Consider the following 24,674-nt stretch of genomic DNA (forward strand, 5'->3'; position numbering starts at 1 on the left):
TTACCAACGGTCTGAAACAGAACTGGTGTAAATAGAACTTTTTCTACGGCATTTACAACCCTCACCTTAGTCACACACACTGAAACACGCACAAATGCACAATCTAACTACCACACTCACTGTTTCGGGGTTGAAACGATGGTAGGAGCGTCCTTGATATCCTGAGTTCCGGTCTCGTACGGTGCCTGCAAGATGAACTCCGGGCCAAGGGGGGGTCCCCGAGGCGGAGCCTCCGACGCTCAAGTCAGTACAATTTGATGTATAAAATGAGGTATTTAGGGGGGGGGGAGAGAGAGTAGGGTGGCTTCTCTAGGGTTAGAGAATGGCCCCTTTTACCTTGCCCTTTGAGGGGTATATATAGTGCCTTGTTGGGCCTTTTGAGGCCTTGTTGGTGGTATTAGGCTTGAGTGGGTTTTATTGGCTTTTGGGTTAAAATGGTGGGCCCATTTTAACACCCCAACACTCACTAACTTTTCACTTCTCCAAATTCAATAAAAAAATAAAAAAAATAGCAAGGACACTAATCATGGATCATTACCAATAATATTCTTTTCCAATACAGAGTGCAAGAAAATTGAATGATTGTCTTGTAATGTAAAGGGAATCACAAAAGAATCATATGTGGGTGTGAGAATGCAAAAGACATACCGTGTGTTTGATGCGGAAGAGGTCTGCAGCAGACATCCTGAATAGCCTTTCAGAATCAGTAGTGAAGGCGGTCATCGAAAGCTCGCCGGTGCCATCAGAAATGTCACAGCTAAAGATTACCCTGCATTTATATATGTGGGAAGATGTCAGTGTGGTGCGTTGGTAAAGTGCAGACTATTAAAGCAGAGTGAAGTAAACCTGGGAGAAGCAACAGAATCCTTATGTGAGCAACCTGTGCACGTGTATGAGTCTCCTACTGGAACGTCTGTGCGCTTGCTACAGGTACAACAACCTATGTATGCATAAACCCGATCAAAGTCTGGCTCAGGCACAACAACTCTTAACCAGCGGCGCTCTTCTTGCAAAGTGGTGGTGTTCTGTCAAAAGAATTCATGGTTAATGAATTAAGCTATGGACATTTATATGCATTATATTATAGGGCACGTTCATTTTGTGTTACCGTGGGGTGTGAGGAGTATGTAAGTATAGATAGTATGCAAGTGGGTGTGGGTGAACATTTTATGAGTCTGCTAACAATGGTACCGTTAATGTGAACTGCATTCAAGGATTTACATTTGAGGATTTGAGCAAAAGTTGCAGGCAGTTTAAATACATACTAACACCGTTGGCTTCGTGAAGAGAAAATATAAAGACATTTACACAGTGTATTTTATGGTTACGAAATAGGAAACATATAACTTGGGAATTTAGAGAAAAAAAAAACGATAAAGTCAGAGGGGCATGCCTTCTTGAGCTTCAGCTCTTCAAGGGTCATGATCACCCTTTCTTTAGAAGGGTTCCTGACATCCAACACCCTAGCTTGCCTGTCGGACAGAATGTCCTTGTGTGTGAGAGCCCTGCAAAAAAGTTGAGGAAATGAGGGCCCTTGTGAACCAGAAACTAAGTAATTCAGCCAAAGGGTAAGAGATAGGATGCTGTATTTGAAGGAAATAATGCCCTTGGTCCAAGTATGCATTCTATGTTAAGTCTAATAAGTGCGGTTCAGTATTAATTAACAAGTTAATAATTCAGTGAGATCAAGTGAGCTGAATGCCTAGCTAGAGGCCGCTTCAGTTCAAGTGGAATTAATGATATTAATCCACAGCTTACTCTTGACTGAACCCGTAGGGTCACACAAATAGTACGTAAACGGATCAAGTATTTAATGGCATTAAATACTCCATCTATGGATATTCGGAATCGACGGATCATGGTTTCAGTGGGAGCTGAGATCGTCACAGGCAAGAAATGAATACTCCGGAAACGATGATATTGCCAGAAACGGAAATATGGATCGTATCGGAAATATAAATATTATCCAAGTCGTAGATGTTGCCGGAAACGGAAACATGGTACGTATCGGAAAATATTATCGGAAATGGAAATACTGCCGGAATCGGAAATATTGCCGGAAACGGAAATATTGTCAGAATCGGAAATATTATCGGAATCGGAAAATAATTCCGGAAACGGAAATATTAAATATTTGTTCGAAACGGAAATTAATTCCAGAATCGGAAATATTAAATATTGTTCGTATCGGAAATGAATTCCGGAACCGGGAATTTAATCGGAAGCGTATCGTACGAATAAGCATCGGACGAGGCCTGCCGGACGAGGGCCCAGCACGAAGCCAGGCCATCGCCCAGCAAGCCAAGCGCGCCACACGAACTGCCAAGGCCACGCCAGGCCCAGCGCAAGGCCAGGCCCAGCAGGCCATGGCAGCGCGCGCAGCAATGGGCTGCGAGCATTGCTGCAGCTCGCGTGGGCTTGTAGCTCGCGTGGGGCGAGCGGCCGTGTGGGCTGTGCGCGGGCATGTCCTACACGCTTGCGGGTCATGCTCGTGTAGAGTTTGTGTTCACATACGAAACCTAAAGAGTATAGGATTTGTTTAATGATTAAAATTCCTAATCCTAAAAGATAAATTAATTAAATAAGAATTCTACTAGGATTCTAATTTAATTAATTCGTATCCTAGTAGGATTCGATTACTTATTCCATGGTCTATAAATATGAGTTAAGGGCTCATAATTTATATCGAGTATTCAAGTATTCAAAGTGATTTTTGAGAGCAAAAATTCAGTCATATAATTGCCTACAATAGCCGAAAATTCTAAGTACCTTAAGGGCGATCCTAGTTGGTCAAGCTTAAGGCGGATCCGGACGTGCTGTGGACTATCTACGGAGGGACGACACTTGGAGTCCTAAAGACTTGTTCTTGTTCGGTTCGGGCGCAGCTAGGGAGGGCACGCAACAAAGCGTATGCATCTAAACTATGCTAAATGATTATGTGTAAATAATATGCTTTCCTGGCTTTATGGTTTTTCCGCATGATTTATGTTTTGTCATATGAATCATAACCTAACAGTGGTATCACGAGCCTCTTATTATTTTCATAATCTAAATTGCATGAACATGGTTAAATATTACAAATTTGCAAGAATTAAAAGGGGTGATTAATTTTCGTAATTGTTAATTAATTGCAAATTGCGTTTATTTAATTATACGTACGCAGTTTTTCGGCAGTTTCTTCGTTACTCATCCAAATCGAGTGATTTTTGTGTCAATTCCGCATGTAAAAGGCATTCTAAAATTTTGACAAAAATAATAATTTTCGGCCGAACCCAGAATTCTCAAATTCGAAGCCTAACTATGACTTTTCGGAGGTTTTAGTTTTTCGAATGCAAAATTTCGTAAATTTAAGATGTTAAATTAAATATTTGCGATTCTTGTTGATAAATCTTGAATTTTTGATTGACCTACTGTATATGTTTAACAAGTTTGAATGCCTAGCCTTGTTAATTATGCAATCTAATTTGTAATTATGATTAATTTGTTGAAAATTGAAATAATTTAGAATTAATTTGATTTTCATAATTAGTTATAATTTAATTAGATACCTATGATTAAAAACCACCATAAAAATTGTAAATTTATGTTAAATTTTAATTTTTATGACCTAGACTTGAATCCATGTTAATCGGAAATCAATTAAATAATAAATTTTCGATTTTTCGCCCTAAAGTCATGAAATTAATATTATTTATTAATTTGTCATTAATTTTGAATATAAATTTTTAATTTTTATGCGACTCGCTCATATAACTTGCACGCACAAAGCAATGGACGCTACGTGTAACCCTTAAGGGGTGTTGTATAGTGCGGGCATGCGACGACGAGCAAGGGAGCTCGTCGCCCATGCGGTACGAATGCAGCGAGCAAGGGCATGGTGCACGATCACAAGGCAGTAGCCCTGCCTTGTGTCGTGGGCTGTGAGCAATGGGCGTGTGGGCAGGGGTGAGAGCAAGGCACGAGCAGTCGCGTGTGGGTAGCAAGCGTGCTGCGCCACAACGCGCACTGCCTCGCGCAAGCATGCGGAGCCTAGATTATTTTCTTGGATTTTAATTTTGAATATTGTAATTATAATAAATTTTATTTATTCTAATTATTTTACTAAAATTAAAATCATGAATTAATTTAAATACGACTGAAATTAAATTAAAATTTTTGGATTCAATTATAAATTTATATGAGCTTTAAATTTTAATTAAATTTGTATGTTTCCGGTTAGACTAGAAATACATTTTTATGTTTAAAATTAGTAAAGCATATGAATTTATTGGTTTAAGTGGGAGCCCTTTTTTAGTCATAAACTCTTGATTAGGTCTACAAATCCTTAAGGTTAAAACAACTTGATTAGAATTAATAAGGACTGAATAATTTGTAGATTATTGGTGCCCTTGATTAATTGCTGCAAATGTTTATGTGATGCATAATGTGTTTTACTAACCAACTATGTGGGCCATTCATGATAATGAATGGGTGAATGGTATATATTGTATATGTACTGTTTTGCAGGTTATGAAGTGACTAGTATGGCCCAAATAGGATGTAATTGGTCTAAAGTACCAAAGTTGTTTTTCAATTCAAATATGGTCTGCGTACCATCAAATAGTTGTAATTAGTTTTAATTATAGCTTATCCTATTTGAAGAAAATGGTGCCTCCCACGGAGATTTTCAAGACGGACTTTGAAGTTAAAGCTTCAAGATGAAGTCGGGCCATACTAGATCACATTTATCTTATGCATGTTTTAAGTTATTTATTGCTTTTAAATATGTCTTAAAATGCATGAGATCAAAGCTTGATTATGTTGCATGATTAAGGATTTTAGTTCACTTAAAATCTAACCAACATAGTAAGAGCCTTAAGTTCCAAACTTAAAAATTGAGTTAAAAGGTGCCATGCCAAAATATACACTTGCTTGGATATCCTTTACATCAATCTAGTAATAGTTTTCGCTCAGCGAGGTGTTACTTATTGGTCCTAAAGGGGCAAGGTACACAAATAATTCTGAGTACATGTTAGTTTTGGTGAAACTCAACGATATAAGTAAGGAGTCCTTTTATGTCGTGGCAAAATTGATAGGTTTACCTAATAAGTTCTTAGACGTACCTATCAACCAAGAATAGTTTCTAGACTATTAGCAAAAGGCTTTTGCTTACCTAAGATGTTTTAGAATTGAGTCGACAAACTGTGCTTAGTTCTTCAATGATTTTAGGATCTTGGAATCATTTTATTCACACCTGCCGGAACACATAACTTGAATAAAATGCTTAATGAACATTGAATTATGCATGTATGCTAGAATTTAAGTTTATTAAGAGAAACTGTGAATGGTTATTTATTTGTTTATTCTTTTCAATTGTAGTTTTAACTATGGCAAACAACAATCAAAACATCATCATGGGTTCTGAGCTTATGGTCAAGCTGAACCTAGCAAATTTTCTTGAATGGGAAGCTAAGCTAGTTGAAATAGTCAGACTCAATGGACTTGAGTATGTAATGACCAATCCCATGCCAAGCTACTATACCAGAGACATGACCCCTGAGAGATTTTACGCCTGGGATGCGGATCTCAAAAAGGTTATGAGTCTCATGCTGAACAATATCCCTGATGATTGGGCTAGAAGGTTTGTAGCCTATGAACCTTTTACGCTCATCAAGAATCTGAGGGATATCTGTCGTGGAAGCACGGAGGACAGGGACCTGAACGTCCATGAGTTGATTGAATCAATGTCTGGTCTAAAGGTTAGTTCTCCCAACAGGTGTTATAGGATGGAAGTCCAAGAAACACATGTTCAGCTCCTTCGCACTAAACAGAGGGTAGGCGTCCCACTAAGGTTCCATGTGGATCTTATGCGTTCATACTTTGATCGCCTAAGTCTACTAGGAACACCAATAAGCGAAAGGATGGCAATATCTATCTTGCTCAATTCACTACACAGTGGGTTTGGTCGCTTCAAGCAACTATACCTAAGTGAACCAAGAGAAGAAACAGTTGCAGAATTTGTTCACCTTGTCAGAAAGGCTGAAATAATACTGGACTGTGAAGCCAAAGATTTACTCAAGGCTAGAAGGAGACCGTTCAAGAAAAGTGGAAAGTCCAAGGGCGATGCTAAATCAAAGCAGGACAAGTCCACATCAAGCTGTCTTTATTGTGATGGAATAGGCCATTACAAAAGAGAATGTCCAAAGCTAAAGGAAGATCAGAAGAACGGAACAGTCGTTCCATCTTCAGGTATTTTCGTTATAGACTGTATACTTGCTAATTCAACTTCTTGGGTATTAGATACAGGTTGTGGCTCACACTTATGTTCCAATCCACAGGGACTAAGAAGAAGTAGAAAGTTAAGCAAGGGAGAAGTCGACCTACGAGTGGGAAATGGAGCACGGATTGCTGCATTAGCTGTAGGAACTTATTATTTGTCGTTGCCCTTCGGGCTAGTTTTGGAACTGGAAGAATGTTTCCATGTTCCAAGTCTTACTAAAAACATCATTTCAGTTTCTTGCTTAGATGCTAAGGGATTTTCCTTTTTAATAAAAGACAATAGTTGTTCGTTTTATTTTAAAGAGATGTTTTATGGATCTGCTAGATTAGTCAATGGACTTTATTTATTAGATCACGACAAACAAGTATATAACATAAATACCAAAAGGGCCAAAAAGGATGATTCAGATCTCACCTATCTGTGGCATTGTCGATTAGGCCATATAAACTTGAAACGCTTAGAAAGACTTCAAAAGGAAGGAATTCTAGAACCATTTGACTTAGAGGATTTTGGTAAATGCGAATCATGTTTGCTTGGCAAAATGACAAAGAAACCTTTCTCTAAAGTTGGAGAAAGAGCAAATGAACTATTGGGTTTAATCCATACAGATGTATGTGGACCAATGAGTACAAATGCTAGAGGTGGTTTCAGCTACTTTATCACTTTCACTGATGACTTCAGTAGATATAGTTATGTCTACCTAATGAAGCATAAGTCTGAATCCTTTGACAAATTCAAGGAATTTCAGAGTGAAGTAGAGAATCAATTAGGCAAGAAGATTAAGGCACTGCGGTCTGATAGAGGCGGTGAATATCTGAGCTATGAATTTGATGACCATCTGAAAGAATGTGGAATTCTATCAGAATTGACTCCTCCGGGAACACCACAATGGAACGGTGTGTCGGAACGGAGGAACAGAACCTTGCTAGACATGGTCAGGTCAATGATGGGTCAGGCCAAACTTCCATTAGAATTTTGGGTACATGCACTAAATACAGCTGCACTCACTATAAATAGAGCTCCGTCTAAAGCTGTCGAAAAGACTCCATATGAGTTATGGTTTGGAAAGCCTCCAAATGTGTCTTTTCTTAAGATTTGGGGATGTGAAGTATACGTCAAACGATTAATTTTAGACAAACTTCATCCAAAATCTGACAAATGTATCCTTGTGGGCTATCCAAAGGAAACAAAGGGGTATTACTTCTACAATACATCTGAGAACAAGGTGTTTGTTGCTCGAGATGGTGTCTTTTTGGAGAAAGATCACATTTCCAAAATGACAAGTGGGAGAAAAGTAGACCTCGAAGAAATTCGAGTCGAACAACAAACTCTAGAGAATGCTCAAGATGACATTCAGGATGAAACTCAGAGATCTTTAGAAGAATCTGGTGAGAATCATGGTCAATCTAGAAATGTTACCCCGCGTAGATCGCAAAGATATAGATCTCAACCGGAAAGGTACTTAGGTATTTTGACGAACGAGAGCTATGACGTTCTATTACTTGAAAGTGATGAACCTGCGACTTACAAACAAGCTATGACGAGCCCTAGCTCCAAGCAATGGCAAGAAGCCATGCAATCTGAATTAGACTCCATGTCTGAAAACCAAGTATGGGATTTGGTCGATTTGCCAGATGGCTACCAAGCCATTGGAAGCAAATGAGTTTTCAAACTGAAAAAGGACAAGGATGGGAAACTTGAAGTTTTCAAAGCTAGATTGGTTGCAAAAGGTTACAGGCAAGTCCACGGTGTGGATTACGATGAAACCTTTTCACTAGTTGCAATGCTAAAGTCTATTCGGATAATGTTAGCAATCGCTGCATATTACGATTACGAAATATGGCAGATGGATGTCAAAACTGCTTTCTTAAACGGCGTTTTAACAGAAACTGTGTTTATGACACAGCCTGAAGGTTTTGAGGATCCAAAGAATGCTAAAAAGGTATGCAAGCTAAAGAAGTCAATCTACGGATTGAAGCAGGCATCCAGGAGCTGGAATATACGTTTTGATGAAGCAGTCAGTGACTTTGGTTTCATCAAGAACGCAGACGAATCTTGTGTATACAAGAAGGTCAGTGGGAGCAAAATTGCTTTCCTAGTATTATATGTCGACGACATATTACTTATCGGAAATGACATTCCTATGTTGAACTCTGTCAAGATTTGGCTTGGGAAATGTTTTTCGATGAAAGATCTAGGAGAAGCACAGTACATATTGGGCATCAAGATTTACAGAGATAGATCTAAAAGGATGATTGGACTTAGTCAAAGCACTTATATCAATAAGGTGCTTGATAGGTTCAAGATGGCAGACTCCAAGCGAGGCTACCTACCCATGTCTCATGGAATAACTCTAAGAAAGACTCAGTGCCCAAAAACACTTGATGAGCGTAGACGAATGAATGGGATTCCATATGCATCATTGATTGGTTCAATAATGTATGCTATGATATGTACACGCCCGGATGTTGCGTACGCACTCAGTGCTACGAGCAGATACCAGTCAGACCCAGGAGAGGCGCATTGGACTGCTGCCAAGAATATTCTGAAGTACCTAAAAAGGCACAAAGATGACTTCCTGGTCTATGGTGGAGATGATGAATTAATTGTTAAAGGCTATACGGACGCAAGTTTCCAAACCGACAAAGATGATTTCAGATCACAGTCTGGGTTTGTCTTCTACCTCAACGGAGGTGCAGTAAGCTGGAAAAGTGCTAAGCAAAGCACCATTGCGGATTCTACAACTGAAGCGGAGTACATTGCTGCACATGAAGCAGCAAAGGAAGCTATATGGCTAAGGAAGTTCATAGGTGAACTTGGTGTAGTCCCCTCCATTAAAGGACCAATAGCCCTGTATTGTGATAATAACGGAGCTATTACACAGGCAAAGGAGCCTAGACACCACCAGAGAGTCAAGCTTGTACTTCGTAGATTTCACCTTCTACGAGAGTTCGTTGAAAGAAAAGAAGTCGAGATAAACAAGATTGGAACTGATGACAACATATCAGATCCATTGACTAAACCTCTGCCGCAGGCGAAGCACAACTCGCACACTGCAGCTATGGGAATCAAGCATATTGGAGAATGGCTTTGATATCCCTATTTAATGTTTTAAAGTTTTAGAGTTTAAATCTTTGTAAAACATTATTGGTTAATCATTCACAATAAATGAAGAGAATTCATTTTTCCATTTAATTTGTGGTTTATTAAATGATGAGTCCCTTCAATTTGACGATATATTCAAGATAGACTGTCAAGACCAGTCCTGTGACTAAGAAATATCTATCAAGTGAACTTGAATGTCAAAGGTTGAAAATGGTCCCTAGTCGGAGTTTTCTATAAAATTGGACGCATAGAAAACGTTAGACGATTAGAATGCAAGATGACTAGTAGTTCTGTTTCTTGAACTATGTGGACATGGCAATGTCATAATCATTTGCATAGATACTTACTTTGGGAAGACTAGTATCGGACAAGACCTATGAAACTTTACTGTAAGAGATGAAAATCTGTCATAAGTAAATTTCATTAAAATTATTAGACACTAAATCCTCAATACCTGAGTGATTTAAGATTACTTGTTTTGAGAACTGGTTGCTTTGACGTTGACCAACCGTCGCACCGTAAAAGGAGGCTATAAAGGCAACGCTCAAGTAATCACCTATCAAACGAAGTCTAATCTCAAGATCGCAAGATTGGGATTGTCCTCCCATAAATCGGGATGAGATGCTTAAAAGTTGTACAAGGCCACTCGGAGAGCTAGAAACTGTGAAATGCATGGCCGTGCTCGGATGAATCATAGGCTATGATTATCTGTCTATTTGATCAATTGAACTCTGAAACCGAGGAACACCTCTGGACATAATAAGGATGACAACTCTTACCTTATGTTCAAGAGCAAGCATCGAGCGACAAAGGAATTAGGAAATGCACACTTGTCCATAAGGACAAGTGGGAGACTGAAGGAAATAATGCCCTTGGTCCAAGTATGCATTCTATGTTAAGTCTAATAAGTGCGGTTCAGTATTAATTAACAAGTTAATAATTCAGTGAGATCAAGTGAGATGAATGCCTAGCTAGAGGCCGCTTCAGTTCAAGTGGAATTAATGATATTAATCCACAGCTTACTCTTGACTGAACCCGTAGGGTCACACAAATAGTACGTAAACGGATCAAGTATTTAATGGCATTAAATACTCCATCTATGGATATTCAGAATCGCCAGATATTGGTTTCAGTGGGAGCTGAGATCGTCACAGGCAAGAAATGAATACTCCGGAAACGATGATATTGCCGGAAACGGAAATATGGATCGTATCGGAAATATAAATATTATCCAAGTCGTAGATGTTGCCGGAAATGGAAACATGGTACGTATCGGAAAATATTATCGGAAATGGAAATATTGCCAGAATCGGAAATATTGCCGGAAACGGAAATATTGTCAGAATCGGAAATATTATCGGAATCGGAAAATAATTCCGGAAACGGAAATATTAAATATTTGTTCGAAACGGAAATTCATTCCAGAATCGGAAATATTAAATATTGTTCGTATCGGAAATGAATTCGGAACCGGGAATTTAATCGGAAGCGTATCGTACGAATAAGCATCGGACGAGGCCTGCTGGACGAGGGCCCAGCACGAAGCCAGGCCATCGCCCAGCAAGCCAAGCGCGCCACACGAACTGCCAAGGCCACGCCAGGCCCAGCGCAAGGCCAGACCCAGCAGGCCATGGCAGCGCGCGCAGCAATGGGCTGCGAGCATTGCTGCAGCTCGCGTGGGCTTGTAGCTCGCGTGGGCCGAGCGGCCGTGTGGGCTGTGCGCGGGCATGGCCTACACGCTTGCGGGTCATGCTCGTGTAGAGTTTGTGTTCACATACGAAACCTAAAGAGTATAGGATTTGTTTAATGATTAAAATTCCTAATCCTAAAAGATAAATTAATTAAATAAGAATTCTACTAGGATTCTAATTTAATTAATTCGTATCCTAGTAGGATTCGATTACTTATTCCATGGTCTATGAATATGAGTTAAGGGCTCATAATTTATATCGAGTATTCAAGTATTCAAAGTGATTTTTGAGAGCAAAAATTCAGTCATATAATTGCCTACAATAGCCGAAAATTCTAAGTACCTTAAGGGCGATCCTAGTTGGTCAAGCTTAAGGCGGATCCGGACGTGCTTGGACTATCTACGGAGGGACGACACTTGGAGTCCTAAAGACTTGTTCTTGTTCGGTTCGGGCGCAGCTAGGGAGGGCACGCAACAAAGCGTATGCATCTAAACTATGCTAAATGATTATGTGTAAATAATATGCTTTCCTGGCTTTATGGTTTTTCCGCATGATTTATGTTTTGTCATATGAATCATAACCTAACAGTATTACCATTCAGTAAGTGCATTTGGCCTGTCTCCCTTAGGATCATGGTGAATCAAAGTAGAAATGCTAGTTGCGAGGGAGAAGCCTGTGCAAGACAATATACATATTAACCGTTTGGCTATCGTGGCCCATGAATTACAAACCTTGTACTGGGATTGTAGTACCTTTGTGTGAAGTAGCACGAAGAGAAGTAAAGCCAACTACAACAAATTTCTCGGCCCAAGAGGACAAAGCATCACATTCAGCCTCAACAAGATCACTCCAAGCAGAAATAACCATTGGCTGGTCAGAGTTGTGAACACGGAGTGGTGAACGAATAAGATAATGATGTATTCAATGGCTGCAATTAGTGAGTGTGATGAATATTGTTACTGCAAATTTACCTGTGGTCAGAGATGACAATCTCACAGACCAAGGCCCGACACCCCTGAGCTGTGTCAACTGACCTAGCTTCCTCATCGACATACAACACGACACCAAGAACATCTGTTTATAAACAAAAAAATAGGGTGGGGTGGGGGGGGGGGAGGTGAGTTAATGCATTACTGTTAATGTGTATGGAAACCGTGCATGTATAAGATTTTAGATGGTCATTACCGTATCTGTCATCCGGATCCCCAACCCTTGGCACAGATGCAAGGCATTGGTAATCTGGCACAATAGGACCTGCCTCAGGATCAATAGGTTGAACAACTGTCTGCCTACCGAAACTCATCTGAAAGTCCATCTCATGTTCATCTCGTTTCCACTGCTGGTCTGCAGATCGGAATGAAGCATCTGCAATTTCATAAGTCCCTTTGTGCTGGAGGGCATCTTTGTATGCTGCAATCTGATCTCCGAACAGCGCACCACGCATTTTGTACCCCTGTGAAGCAACTACCTTATTAGTCTGTACAGAAACATTAATAGTGCAGATATATATGGCCGTATATGTGTGCTGAAAAGTTGGAAATAACAGGTCAAAGTATTAAAAGGGCTCTAGAACATAAATAAAAGAAGGTGTAATCTGCACTCTTTGATCACATAATAGGTTTTAGTAATAAGAGAAATTGTCAGTGTTCTTTGATTTGGCTTGGTTTGCAGCATCTAGAGAGCCACCTTTGCTACCGGCAACTCAGTTCAATTTTCTACTGATGTTGCCAGTTGCTTGCTTTAAAAATTTAGAAATCAAAATAACTAAGCCTTTTTCTGAACGACGTAAATGTCAGGTAACTTATTTCTGCTTATATCTGGATCAATCTAAAGTCTCTGTAACAGATCATGTCAAATATGAGGCGAGTTTACTATATCCAACTTATGCCAGGTAACTTATTTCTGCTTATTGAAATTGTATTAAATTTTTGGGATTTTTTTCGCCTCAATCTTATATAGTTCTGATCTACTCAATATGAGATAGTCAACTAAATTTTGTTTGTCTACCGGAAGGTCAACTGATCTTCTGTCGAACTCAGATCAATAGTTGATATGTTAACTCTGAACTTGTGAAATTTTATGCCTTTATAACTATTTTCACTATTTTTACAAAGTTGACGAGTTTATGTACTTTGTCAATTTATGTTTATAATTTGTAATATTTGATGTTAAAAATGTGATTTCTTGGGTAACACTTGAAAGATTAATCATTTGGGTCAAAATGAGAAACAGTAAATTTATATTGTGTTTTAACCATTTAAAAAAAATGCCATGAATTGAGAAACAGTTATCTATATTTTCCATAAATAAGTCCTAAAATACTAAAGTCCCGACACATGAATTAACCAAAAGTTGGAAAAGAAATGAGTTTCTATCCTAAATAATCAAAAACAACTCAAACACATGAGAATCAGGCAAGCCAAGAAACAAACGAAATTGTATTATATTGACTTTTAAAACATATGTTATTATCTTACAAATAGCTACAAAACTAATATGTATTTTGAAATGGAAAGTGCAAAGTTTCTGTAAATTAATAAAGTATTAACATGTATTATATTGACTTTTAAAATCCTTTCAGTTATTATGTCCCACCAACGGTAGATAGGAACCGAACTGTCTCACGACGTACAAATAGCTACAAAACTAACATGTATTTTGAAATTGAAATTGCTAATTTCTGTAAATCAATAAAGTATTAATATGTATGCATTGCAAGGGTATATCAAACCCTCAATTAAACCCTCTAAGGTTAGTAATCAAGAATATTATTTATTATTATAGTAAATTTCATATTTAAAGAATTATGGACATGAAAAACCTCAAATTTGCAGAAAGGAAATTAGGCAGGTGAAACCAGAAGGAAAATACTACAGTTTATTTAAGCATTAAAACATACAGATTAATTTAAGAAACTATCTGTTAATTTCAGCCAATTTAGCAAGCAGATAACCAAACACATCACCAGCTCCTGAAAATAACTACAAGGCCTTCTATATGTGTGGCTAAAAAATTTGCAAGTAAAATTATCAATTCCGGAGTATGTATGAAGCCGACAAAAAAAAAGTGTGTCATACCCTCTCATCTTCCATAAGGATCTGCTGATATAGAAGCCCTTTCTTAGGGGATTTGGTGACACGACCTTTTTCAATGACCTTCACCCTCACTTTGTACGCCGTGCTGGTAGAGTTCAGCTCACTCAAGAGTACACGTTCATGTTTCATCTTTAAACCTTCACAGCGTTAGGGAGACAAGGATGTTAGCATATTAATTTGATAAATTTCCGTTGTGGTTTTGTATTTAATATCAAAAGACACTCCAATTGTGGTAGTCACAAAATAAACATTTGTATTAAAGAATGGTTTTCTTACTCTTAGTTGCAAAAATGTACATTTAAATTCAAGAAATGATCCTTATTCTCTATTGCAACATTAACAACATCTAATAACATGTTCTAAGGTTATTTTGTGTTGTAAAAAAACAAAAAAAGTGTGACAACATGTAAAACGACATGGACTGAGTACAATAACCAAAATGCTCAACATGTAGAAAACCGGCATAGACATTTATGAGATGTGGCTGTGTAATACTGAGTACAACACAAATGCACACAAGAGAACATGGAATTAATGAATTAATGAATAAACTAAGCATGAACAAAGATTTGCATGTGTCTTGACCTAAAGCATTTAATAGATGTGGCTATGTAGCAAAAGAATGATTCATAAATGCAGACCAATCATGGGAAGAGTAAAAAAAAAGACCATTTATGTATGCAAAAACAAACCAGAGAAAAATGGAAGAAGTTTGTTGTACCTAACAGGAAGAAGAATTTTCTGATTCTTTTGGAAGTGAAGTGCTTATCCTCTGGACAATAGCAAAGAACTGAGTACATATATATAGGGGAGGGGGGAAATTTGTGGTGAACCATTAGGTCTTGAATGGGAAAAGCACAGAGGACTGTTGTGAACAATGGCAAGTACTTGTTACACTGTTTACAACAGTGACATGGTTTAAACAGCCATACCATGGCAGTTGGCTGACAAACCTCAGCACACTCTATGTGCCATACCTTAGTAGTTTATGATGTATAAATGAAGCAATATCATATAATATCTGGCAGCATACGTGTAGTACCCATTTAGGCCAAATTTTGGGGATTTTTTTTTCCTCAGCTTACAAAGGAGTGTGAAATTGAAAAAATGATTGAACAGGGTAGTACTACATAACATTTGCTGCAAAATGTCTTATAAATTATAACATCTTTTCTTTTTTGTAACAAAGAAGTTCAGCCCAAAATAGGAATGAATTATAGAATTTTTATAAAGAGGATACAATAACTCTAAACTCATAAGGGCAAAGGACGCACCAGTAAACAAAAGTCCTTACGTATAATGCCTCGACAATATGATCCCCAATTTACCTGGCACGTCATTAAATATACGGTACCCATTCAGAAAGTGCTGATCACGGCGTAAATGCCTCCAAAAGTGTGATGCCTAAACCACAAGCTTTAAAAGTTCCTTCCATGGTCCGAGTCCTGAATCACAGATAAAGCACGAAAGTTAGCGTGATCAATTCTTGTTAACAAAAACACCAATGCAATAAAAACTAACAAAAAGACCAATGCAATAAAAATCAAGCATATATTCATAGAAATATAATGTCATGTTCTTCTTGTGTTTGTGGTCATTCAAAAGTGAATATTTGTGTTCGAAAAGAATCCAAAAGAATTAGTTTATAGTTGGCTACACAGTTGAATATATTGGTCATAAAGATCACTGGAAGTTTTTTGTTTATTAGGTATGGGTTTACGTTAGTTATCTTGCTGTAAGTTTTTTTTTTCATCTCGAGCACCTGTGTTAGAAGACAGACCCTTCACTATCACGTGTAGCTTTGGGTATGTTTTTTATCTTAATAAAACACGACAAAGAAATAGACTTTGTAGGCCTGCTTCTTTGCTTTGCACTTCTCTTCTGATCTCGGAGCTGAATGTTGAGATTTTCAAAAATGACTTTAGAGACATTAAATTTTAAAAAATAAATAAATTTTCCTACTGTAAACTTAAAAATGCATCAGCTTACCAGGCCCATTAGCCTCTCATGATTCTAAGCCGCTTCACAAAACTAAGGAACATCCTGTTATCCAACAATAAAAAGAAGATGTAACACATCAGTCAGACTTATCCATCATCACCTTAAATTTAAAAAATTTAAAAAACTTGTCAACACCTTTGCCTAATGGAAAACTCTTTGAGCAATAAAGTTAAGATGAGCAAAGCAGCTCCTAAAAACATATGTTTCTGTGAAGCTAAACAAACCAGTGACAAACAAAGAAGCTATCGGTAACAGTTGCAGAATCAATTCCAGGGACAAACAAAGCAATTAAAAAGTGAAAAAAGAAAAAGACTTTACAGCGAATATGATTTGAAGGTTATTTGGTTCAACTAACAACGATATCAGAATTTCGTTACTGGTGGAGTGAGTGAGGAAGGAGGGTTGTAACTCTGTGCAACTTACCCTTACCAATCAAAAGACTCAAACCACTACCTACCCTCATCCAGTCATCCATATAATGAACATCAAATTCAACTCTATAATCTGATCTTTTGAGAAAGCAAGTCATATGAGTATACAAAGCTACGTGTTTTCTTTACCTCTTCCACCAAAATCTTTTCATATGCTTTTCAGATTCCCTAATCTTTTGAAAAGGCGCTTGATACACCGCTAAACAACACATTTCTACCAATATAGTCTAACACAGACTATGGAAGAGAAAATGAAACAGAGAAGAGTGTTGTACAGCTTGTACTTGTGCATTATATGATTCGTTTCCAGACTCCAAAAACCCATACTTAACACATCAAAAACACGGATTAATAAATAACAATCCACATAACACTCTCCACTTATCCAGCTGCCAAATCCCATAAAACTGTATCTTCAACTTCAACACCATGAAAACACAAACTTAACTCCAGAAACTATTTAAACCTATGCAAAACAACAAGATTAAGCCATACCTAAACCCCAGCTCATCTCAATTAGCAGCAAAAGAACACCCAGTCTAAGATACACACAATTAAAACCCCCCAAAAGCTAATTGACTCAATTGAAACCTACAAATTAGCAAAGTTCAAAACTTCAATTATCCACAAGATTAAAAAAGTACCATCATGTAAAGAAACTAAAACCCTAAATCAATCAAACCCTACAAAGTTAATTAACCCAGCTCAGATTGCAAAAACCCCAGATAATTAAAGCAACCCAGAATTTAAAATACCATGAACAAACCAGGAGAAAAAAATTAAAATATCATGAACAAACCAGGAGGAATAGTTTTGAAAACGCCAAAAAAATTGAAGTTCTTAATCAAACTTCTGAAACAGATTCAAAAATCCTAAAAAGTTTGTCCAAGGTTTATAAGTTTATATCCAACATTCCTAAAAAATGTGCAGTTACTATTCATTGTTTTATAGCCTGTAAGTGAGAGATTCATTTAGATAATTAGCCACATATTTGATACCAAAAGATCTAACTAAGAAGAGTATTCCTCTTCTTTACCTTTTTGATACGTGGGCTTCTGCTCCAAAAGCTTTTTGGCTTGGTGAAAAGGGCATGGCTGCAACGGGTTCAAGGGTGTGCTATGTTCCATGTTCCAAAGAAGTTAAGGGGCTTGAAAGGTGATTTAAAAAGGTTGAACCAGGAAGGCTCTAGTGATGTTCAAGCAGCTGACACCTTGGCATTCCAAAAGCTCCTTGAGGTGCAAGGAGAGATGCATCAATGACCACAGGTTTCTGAGGTAGATTCTGAGTTAGCTAATCTGGAGAAAAAGGCAGCTACCGATTATAAGCAAGCGCATGAGGTTTTCCCGTCTTTTTGAGACGGAAAGCAAAGCTTCAATGGTTGGAAAATGGTGAAGAAAATACTAATAAATTTGAATAAGGGTTTTGGCTTATCCTCTGGACAACCAGAAAATACTAATAAATTTGAAGAAAATACTAATAAATACTAATAACACCAAAGACGACAGCCAGACAACCCCAAAAGTACACAATATAAGAAACAAACATTGCTGGCGAGGGCCTAGAGCATACAATGAGCCGTACAAGATCCTACCATGGTTTCAGAACCCAGAAACTCCACATTCTTGGCAAAGAGATAGCAGGGGCAAAAGATATGCTTTTACAAGAGGGATATGGTTTGATTTTGGTTTAGTTTCATTGAATAGACAAAATTGAAATGTGAAAGTGAATGCTCTGATTAATTTGTTGTTTAATAATTATTTGTTTGTATACAACCTTGTTTAACATTGCATTTTGGATTGATTACAATCTTCTGTGAAATCAGACTCACCAAGTTAGCATGTGCTTAAATATATTTAGCATTGCATTTAGGGGGTTGATTTGTTGCCTCCTGTGAAATACCCACTGTTCCACCAAGGTTATCATGTATCTAAATCTATGATTGCAGAATGACAGTGTGTACAGATTTCTAATGCACTGCTTTTGGGGGGCTATATTCTTTTCTGCATTTGGTTAATGTGATAGTATGAATAAAAATTCTCAAGAATTACCTAAAACATGGAATGGTGTTCATGCAAGTTAATCCAACACCTAATTCAATAAAGCAACAATTATTTCCTCACATACTACATAAATTGTCATTAGCCACACCACAAGTCACAATCGAAGAAACTAGGCGCAGGGGAGAATGGAAAAACTTACATGTACAGGCAGTAGCTTGAGGTTATAAGGCATCTTTATGAACCGTAAATCGAGCTTCTCCAAACTACACCAAAGGGGATATTCAGCAAGTCAAAAGTGTACGAAATACAAAGTAATCGATCATGAAACAAAGCATATCAAGCATATAAATTGAAGAACTTACATGTACAGATAGTAGCTTAGATAATTCCAGCCATCTGCAGGACCTCATAAGATATGACATTTTCAACATGTGTTCCACTTATCTGCTGTGGAGTGTTTGGTGGAATGACAGTGACCTGGCTCGCTTGCCTTGCACGGGACAAGGCCACATAAAGCTGGCCATGGGAAAAACATGGACGAGGTAGGTAAACAGCTACCTGACTTAATGTTTGGCCTTGAGATTTATTTATTGTCATTGCGAAGCTGAGTTTCACGGGAAATTGTTTCCTCTGAAAGAGAATTGGATGTTTAGAGGAGGGGGAAGGCCTCTGTTTCACACGCGGTATGAAAACATGCTTCCCTTTGTGGTGGCCAGTTAGAATAACACACTCAATGACGTTGGGGAAAAACCCCTTGCAGATTAGCCGCGTACCATTGCACAAGCCGGACGATGGCAATATATTCCGGAGCAAAATAACTGGGCTACCCTCCTTTAGGACGAGTTCATGAGGGCTCATACCGCCGGGACACAATGTGTTGATGAATTCCGTGGGATAAACCTTGCAATTATCATCAAGCATCATGTCAAAAATTTTATATGTAACAGCCTGCCCTGGGAATTTCTTAATAAGTTCTGTGTTGATGGAATCAACATCATCATTCATCGGAGTCAGTATCGCTCTCGTTGTAAATATGTCTGATGTAAAGCTGTGGAGGTCTAGCTCGGGAAATGTAAGCGAGGTCAGGTCTCTGATCGGGTCCTTGCCATGCTCTAGAGGTTTAACTACTTCGCTCGGGAGCTGGACATAGTTATTTTCAGCAGTCTGCAGTTCTCCGTTTCCCAGGGCAAGCAAGAATGCTGAAAATTGTGGATCTTCTCGGGCACGTATGTTCTCTGTGAGACGGAACTTTGTTAACTTAGGCCACAAGGCAGAACTCACTAAGCTCACACCTACTGCTTCCCGTTGTGTTTTGTGGGGCAGGACGGGAAGTACTTGCCGAAAATCTCCCCCAAAAACAACCAGCTTTCCTCCAAAGAGCTGGTTTCCATCACACAAGTCTCTAAGCAGTAAATCCAGGGACTCAACGTTTTCTTTCCTGGCCATTGAAGCCTCATCCCATATGATCAGCGTTGTCTCCTTTATTAATGCAGCAAGGATACCCTGTTTGGGCACATTGCAGGAGAGGGAAGCTTCAATATCGATAGGAATCTTAAACCTGGAATGCGTTGTTCTTCCAGAAGGTATGTTGGCTGCAGCTATGCCTGATGTAGCAGTTGGAAGCACAATCAGGCCCATGAGTCGAATTTCTGTGTACAGGGCATTGTACAAGAAGGTTTTACCTATGCCACCTGGGCCATCTATAAAGAACGCGCCAGGTTTCTTTTGCTTCACATGCTCAATGATGCAGGTGAATGCTTCTTGTTGTGCCAGGTTTAGACTATCGCGACAACGGATGCAGTGGTTAGGTATTGGTGCATCGAGGGAATCAATGATGTCCCGTGTTCTTGCAAGCTCATCATCTGTAGGTTCAATCAAGTGTTCAAGGCCAAAAGTTTTGAGTGATTTACCCATTTCTTCCAAACACTGCTCAACTGACCTGGTTGTGAGTTGCCTGACCTTAGCCTCCGAATCTGGGAATTGATGCTTGAAATCCTCTGACAGTGCACTATAGAACTTTAGCCAGAGCGCATTAAGGTTACTCGGTTGGCAAAAAATCAGAACCGTCGCGAAGAGGCTACACAAAGCAATAGGCATTTGAACGGCGCAAGCTTCAGCTAAGCAAAGATCAACTGCGTCATCCTCCTCAAGCAAGTTGCGTTTAAGGGCTGCTTCTTGAAAAGTCACGCATCTATAGCCATCGACTGTTAAGAGATCTTCGAATGACTTAGGGATAGGGACGTGCACGAGCAATAACCTCAGGAAATAACGCTCCCCTTCAGACGGAGCAACAAAAGCTAGCCTACCGACGACAATGGTTTTGTTTTTCCTCAACAGCCACTGTTTTGAGGCACCATCCCATCTGTATTTTTCTGTGAACTGGCCATACAGGCACCCTGTGCCATCTGGTGTAGCGGCGTTTGCCCTAAAAAACTCAGTCAGAAAAGTCCGAGATTGTCTGTCAGCTGCAACGAGCGCATCAAGCCGTTCATGGGGTCTTATTTGAACTGTGTGCATGTTAGGTAGGTGGACTTGAAGTGGAAGAACAGCCGGATGCATTTCATACAAATCAAACCCAAAAATCCTCCATGCAGCCTCGCAAGGAGAAACCCATCTACCCGATTGGAACTGGTCGATCTCATCAACAGCCCTTTGCCCACCTGGTTGCACGACATTGAACGTGATCCTATCATGGCCCTTGTACACATATTTGTAGAGGTACTTAACTGCTTGAATGCTTGAAAAAACCTTAACATTTATGTGACAATCAAACAGAGATGATAGATACGGATTATAGGGAATGACCCACCTATTATCCAGATGTGCCTTGCGGATAGAAACTGCATCACTGGTGTCCCTTCTCCTGTATAATGGAAAACCATCTTTACTGGTTTTCGTTTCAGGGCAGAATTTTTTGGGGTACCCACTTTTACAATGGTTGGTATGGCCCTTATGTTTCATGCAAGGGCATTGAGGGTTTAAGTGGCCACAAGGCCCGTGCATCATATGTTTGAGGATGATCTTCCTGAGCCGGGGGTTGTCCACAGAGGGGACTTCAGCGCATACAAACCTGTCATAATCAGCAGGAGTTTTGATTTTGAATTCAGGCTTGAGTATCATCAAGAAATGTGCATGAGGAAAGGCCCCGTTTTTGGAACTCAACCACGTAAATCATTGCAGCAACCTTCCCAAACACGTGCTTTTCCATGATCTGCTTCTTAAGCGCTAGCATCTTGGCCCTAAAAATTCTCGAAACCAAATCAGGACGGTTTTTCCATTCTTCTCTGATGGCCAATTCTTGCTTTATTTCTGGCCAATTAGGATTGCACGTCATTGTGACAAACAAATCTGGCTTCCCATATCGTTGCACCAGCGCCATGGCGTTTAAATACCTTTTTTTAAGGTCCCGAGGTCCGCCAATAAAAGTTGGGGGTAGCACAACACGATGCCCCACATTCCCTGCATTTGTTTCCCCGCTTTCTACGGTGTCCAGGATCCCTTGATATAGGTCTGCCCGTATAGTGCTCTGGTTCCTCCGGAAAAAATCAAGGCGAGTGTTTTCAATTTTCACGTACATATCCACTATATATTGTTGAAAGCAACGACCAGCTCTAAGAAGCAGATTATTCGGCCGGCTTTGGAGTTTATACGCATAGTATTCTCTTGATGAGATATTTTTATCTGCCTTGGTATGGCCTCCATTGGCACCTGCAAACAGAAGGAGCACATATGGAAGATAAGCAACTGCAAATAAAAGGACAAGTGAAGGGCGTACATTGCAATGCCATGTAAGTAACAAGCTGGACTGCTGCCTCATTAGCTTATGCCCCTTATGTTTCATGCAAGGGCAAGGGCATTTTAAAAAAAGTAGGAAAATTCATTATTCGCTGTAGAACAGAAATAGTAATAATTGGGACTGAAATCGTGCATCTGATCATTGCTTCAATCACTTCAAATTAACTCCAATCATTGCTTCAACTACGAGATCAATAATGTTATCATTCTAACAAAAAAAGAATTAACTCCAATCAAACTCCAAATGTCACTCAGTAAATCAAATTAAGCACATAAAACATCCCTCGCATCAAACATTCAACTAACAAAACTTCACCGGCTACATATAAAACTCTATATAAATACTAAATATAAACCTTAAACCTAAAGCTAAACCTAATCTGAACGAACCAGTGATAAAATTAAGACAAATCCACATAGTTCAGTTGATCAGATGAGAAGATTAACATTGCATGCTTCAGATCAATGTCATAGGGAACAAAAGCAGGTGTACACGAAACAATTGCTGGAGCAGTGATACATACTGATGTGCAAGAAACGATCAAGGTTATAACCTCTTTAATAAAAAAAAATGGCAAACAATGGTATAAGCAGATTGAATAAGAAAAAATGCATGCAATCCTAAGACTAGCCTACATTTATATATAAAAAATACCGAGTGAAGAATGGTATAGGCCACAAAATCTTAAAAACAGGTGGACCATGCGGAGATGAAAGGGTGGAAAAGAATGACCGTAAAGAATAGGGATTCATATATTTAACTGACTTGCAAAAAATGAAAGGTTAAAACAAACTAACAATTGCTGAAAGAATCATATATGTAAGCATAGACATCAGAATGTGTACAGAATACAAAACATTCGTATGGCCTCCTCGGACAAGAGTTCCTCAGCAGTGTGTACAGCACAAGAAACGACTGGATCTTGTTGGGTTCGTAGTTGTTGCCTTCCACCAGTGGACACCTTCCTCAGGCCTTGGTTCCAACCACAGTCACCACACGGGAACAAGAGTGGATATTGAAGAGGGTCATAGCAGCCATAAAAATGCATAATCCTATGAGACTCATTAGACTTTCCCGAAACTACAATATGTGGCTGCTAGATTCACTCGAGGAGGTGGCTTCAGGCCATATAACAGCAACTTCATCAGATGTAGGAGAGTTATACACACGTTGGTCAGGCACTGTGTTTTTATTAAGCACTATATGTGTGTTCTCTCTAATTTCCATCTCTTTCAAAGAGCGGAAAAATCTAGCGTAGGGATTCCTTTGGGTAACATTCATGAGGATGTTGATAACATCTTCGCGTAACTCAGGGAAACATCCTAATCGGTTTTCAGCTTCATGTTGGGCGTCATAAAAATAAAGTTGCAAATATTTAGGGTTGTCATTACCAGGGAGCAAATCAGGAACGTAGTGATAAATTTGGCCATGAAGTTTAAAGACATAGATCCCTTTTTGAGTTTTTGCGTCAACGCCCCCCCCCCCCCCCAAGTGAACTAAATGCAAACATATTGTTATATAGTCGTGCATACTTCCTGAAATGCAGAGCATCTTCATCTTGAGAAGTGAACAGGCGCACAAGTTCGTCAGGATAGGCATTGGAAGCTATCTCGACCTCTCCATTGCCGCAACAGAAATGCAAGGACTCATAAGCAAACTTCTTCGCATTGCATTTAGGGAAATATTGAGGCAGAGGCAGTGCCAATGGTTCGTGGGGAATATCCTCACCAATAACTGCTAGAGGGACCTCTGGTTTTGACAGAATGACCGTAAGGGTTAGAAAATCAATTCATGGAGGTCAACAAATATAAGTGAAGTGAGTTCCAATATATTTACTTTTTTTCTGTGTTACTCGGCGCTCCTTCCGGGGTCTTTGGGATGGTCTCGGGCCAGGTTCACCAAAACCACTGTAGAGGACAAAACAAGGATTTAGCTTGTTGTGATGCAACACAGATGCAGAAGGGAAAAAGACATATGAGAACAGTACCTATGTGGACTGGCAAGAGAAAGGGCTTGTGCGGGCGGGGTGAGGTTACTCGTATATAGCCGTGGAGAAGGGTGCATGCGGCTCACAGTACCCGGTGTCGAGGTTGATGAGTAATACGGAAAAGTGTCTGGCGGTTGCGATGTTGGCTGCGAAACAGGCGCTGCAGGTATGTAAAAGAGAAAACGGGATTAAGCTAAGGGCTCTGGTTAAGGTATGCAATTGAGAGGTATAGGTGTCTGACTTCTTGGGTTGGGCAGGGGACATAGTGTTCCATGTTGATTGGATGGGCCTGCCCTAGTATGTCCAGCT

The 24,674-nt window shown here is 39.2% G+C and overlaps 2 protein-coding genes across 2 annotated transcripts; both read right to left on the minus strand.

The window, feature by feature from the left end:
* Positions 1 to 794: 794 nt before the first annotated feature.
* On the minus strand, positions 795 to 14,279 carry LOC130471958 (replication protein A 70 kDa DNA-binding subunit B-like). The gene is made up of 7 exons (XM_056842329.1): positions 14,133 to 14,279; positions 12,241 to 12,532; positions 12,027 to 12,129; positions 11,787 to 11,902; positions 11,650 to 11,728; positions 1,394 to 1,505; positions 795 to 1,025 (listed from the first exon to the last, which is right to left on the minus strand). Exons 1-7 carry the CDS (start codon positions 14,277 to 14,279, stop codon positions 795 to 797), a joined length of 1,080 nt encoding a protein of 359 aa, XP_056698307.1.
* A 4,681-nt stretch (positions 14,280 to 18,960) lies between these two features.
* On the minus strand, positions 18,961 to 21,585 carry LOC110805900 (uncharacterized). The gene has a single exon (XM_022011518.2). The coding sequence runs from the start codon at positions 21,583 to 21,585 to the stop codon at positions 18,961 to 18,963; it is 2,625 nt and encodes an 874-aa protein (XP_021867210.2).
* Positions 21,586 to 24,674: the final 3,089 nt, after the last annotated feature.

Source organism: Spinacia oleracea, chromosome 4 (assembly GCF_020520425.1).
Source record: "Spinacia oleracea cultivar Varoflay chromosome 4, BTI_SOV_V1, whole genome shotgun sequence".
In the NCBI taxonomy this organism is placed as follows: domain Eukaryota; kingdom Viridiplantae; phylum Streptophyta; class Magnoliopsida; order Caryophyllales; family Amaranthaceae; genus Spinacia; species Spinacia oleracea.

Bases quoted from the DNA above. Each gene is read 5' to 3' on its own strand.
- LOC110805900 (XM_022011518.2), bottom strand. From the start codon at position 21,585: ATGCACGGGCCTTGTGGCCACTTAAACCCTCAATGCCCTTGCATGAAA.
- LOC130471958 (XM_056842329.1), bottom strand. From the start codon at position 14,279: ATGAAACATGAACGTGTACTCTTGAGTGAGCTGAACTCTACCAGCACG. The intron at 12,130-12,240 runs GTAATGACCATC...GTTTATAAACAG, and splicing joins GGATCCGGATGACAGATACG to ATGTTCTTGGTGTCGTGTTG. The intron at 11,729-11,786 runs GTTTGTAATTCA...TGTCTTGCACAG, and splicing joins TACTACAATCCCAGTACAAG to GCTTCTCCCTCGCAACTAGC.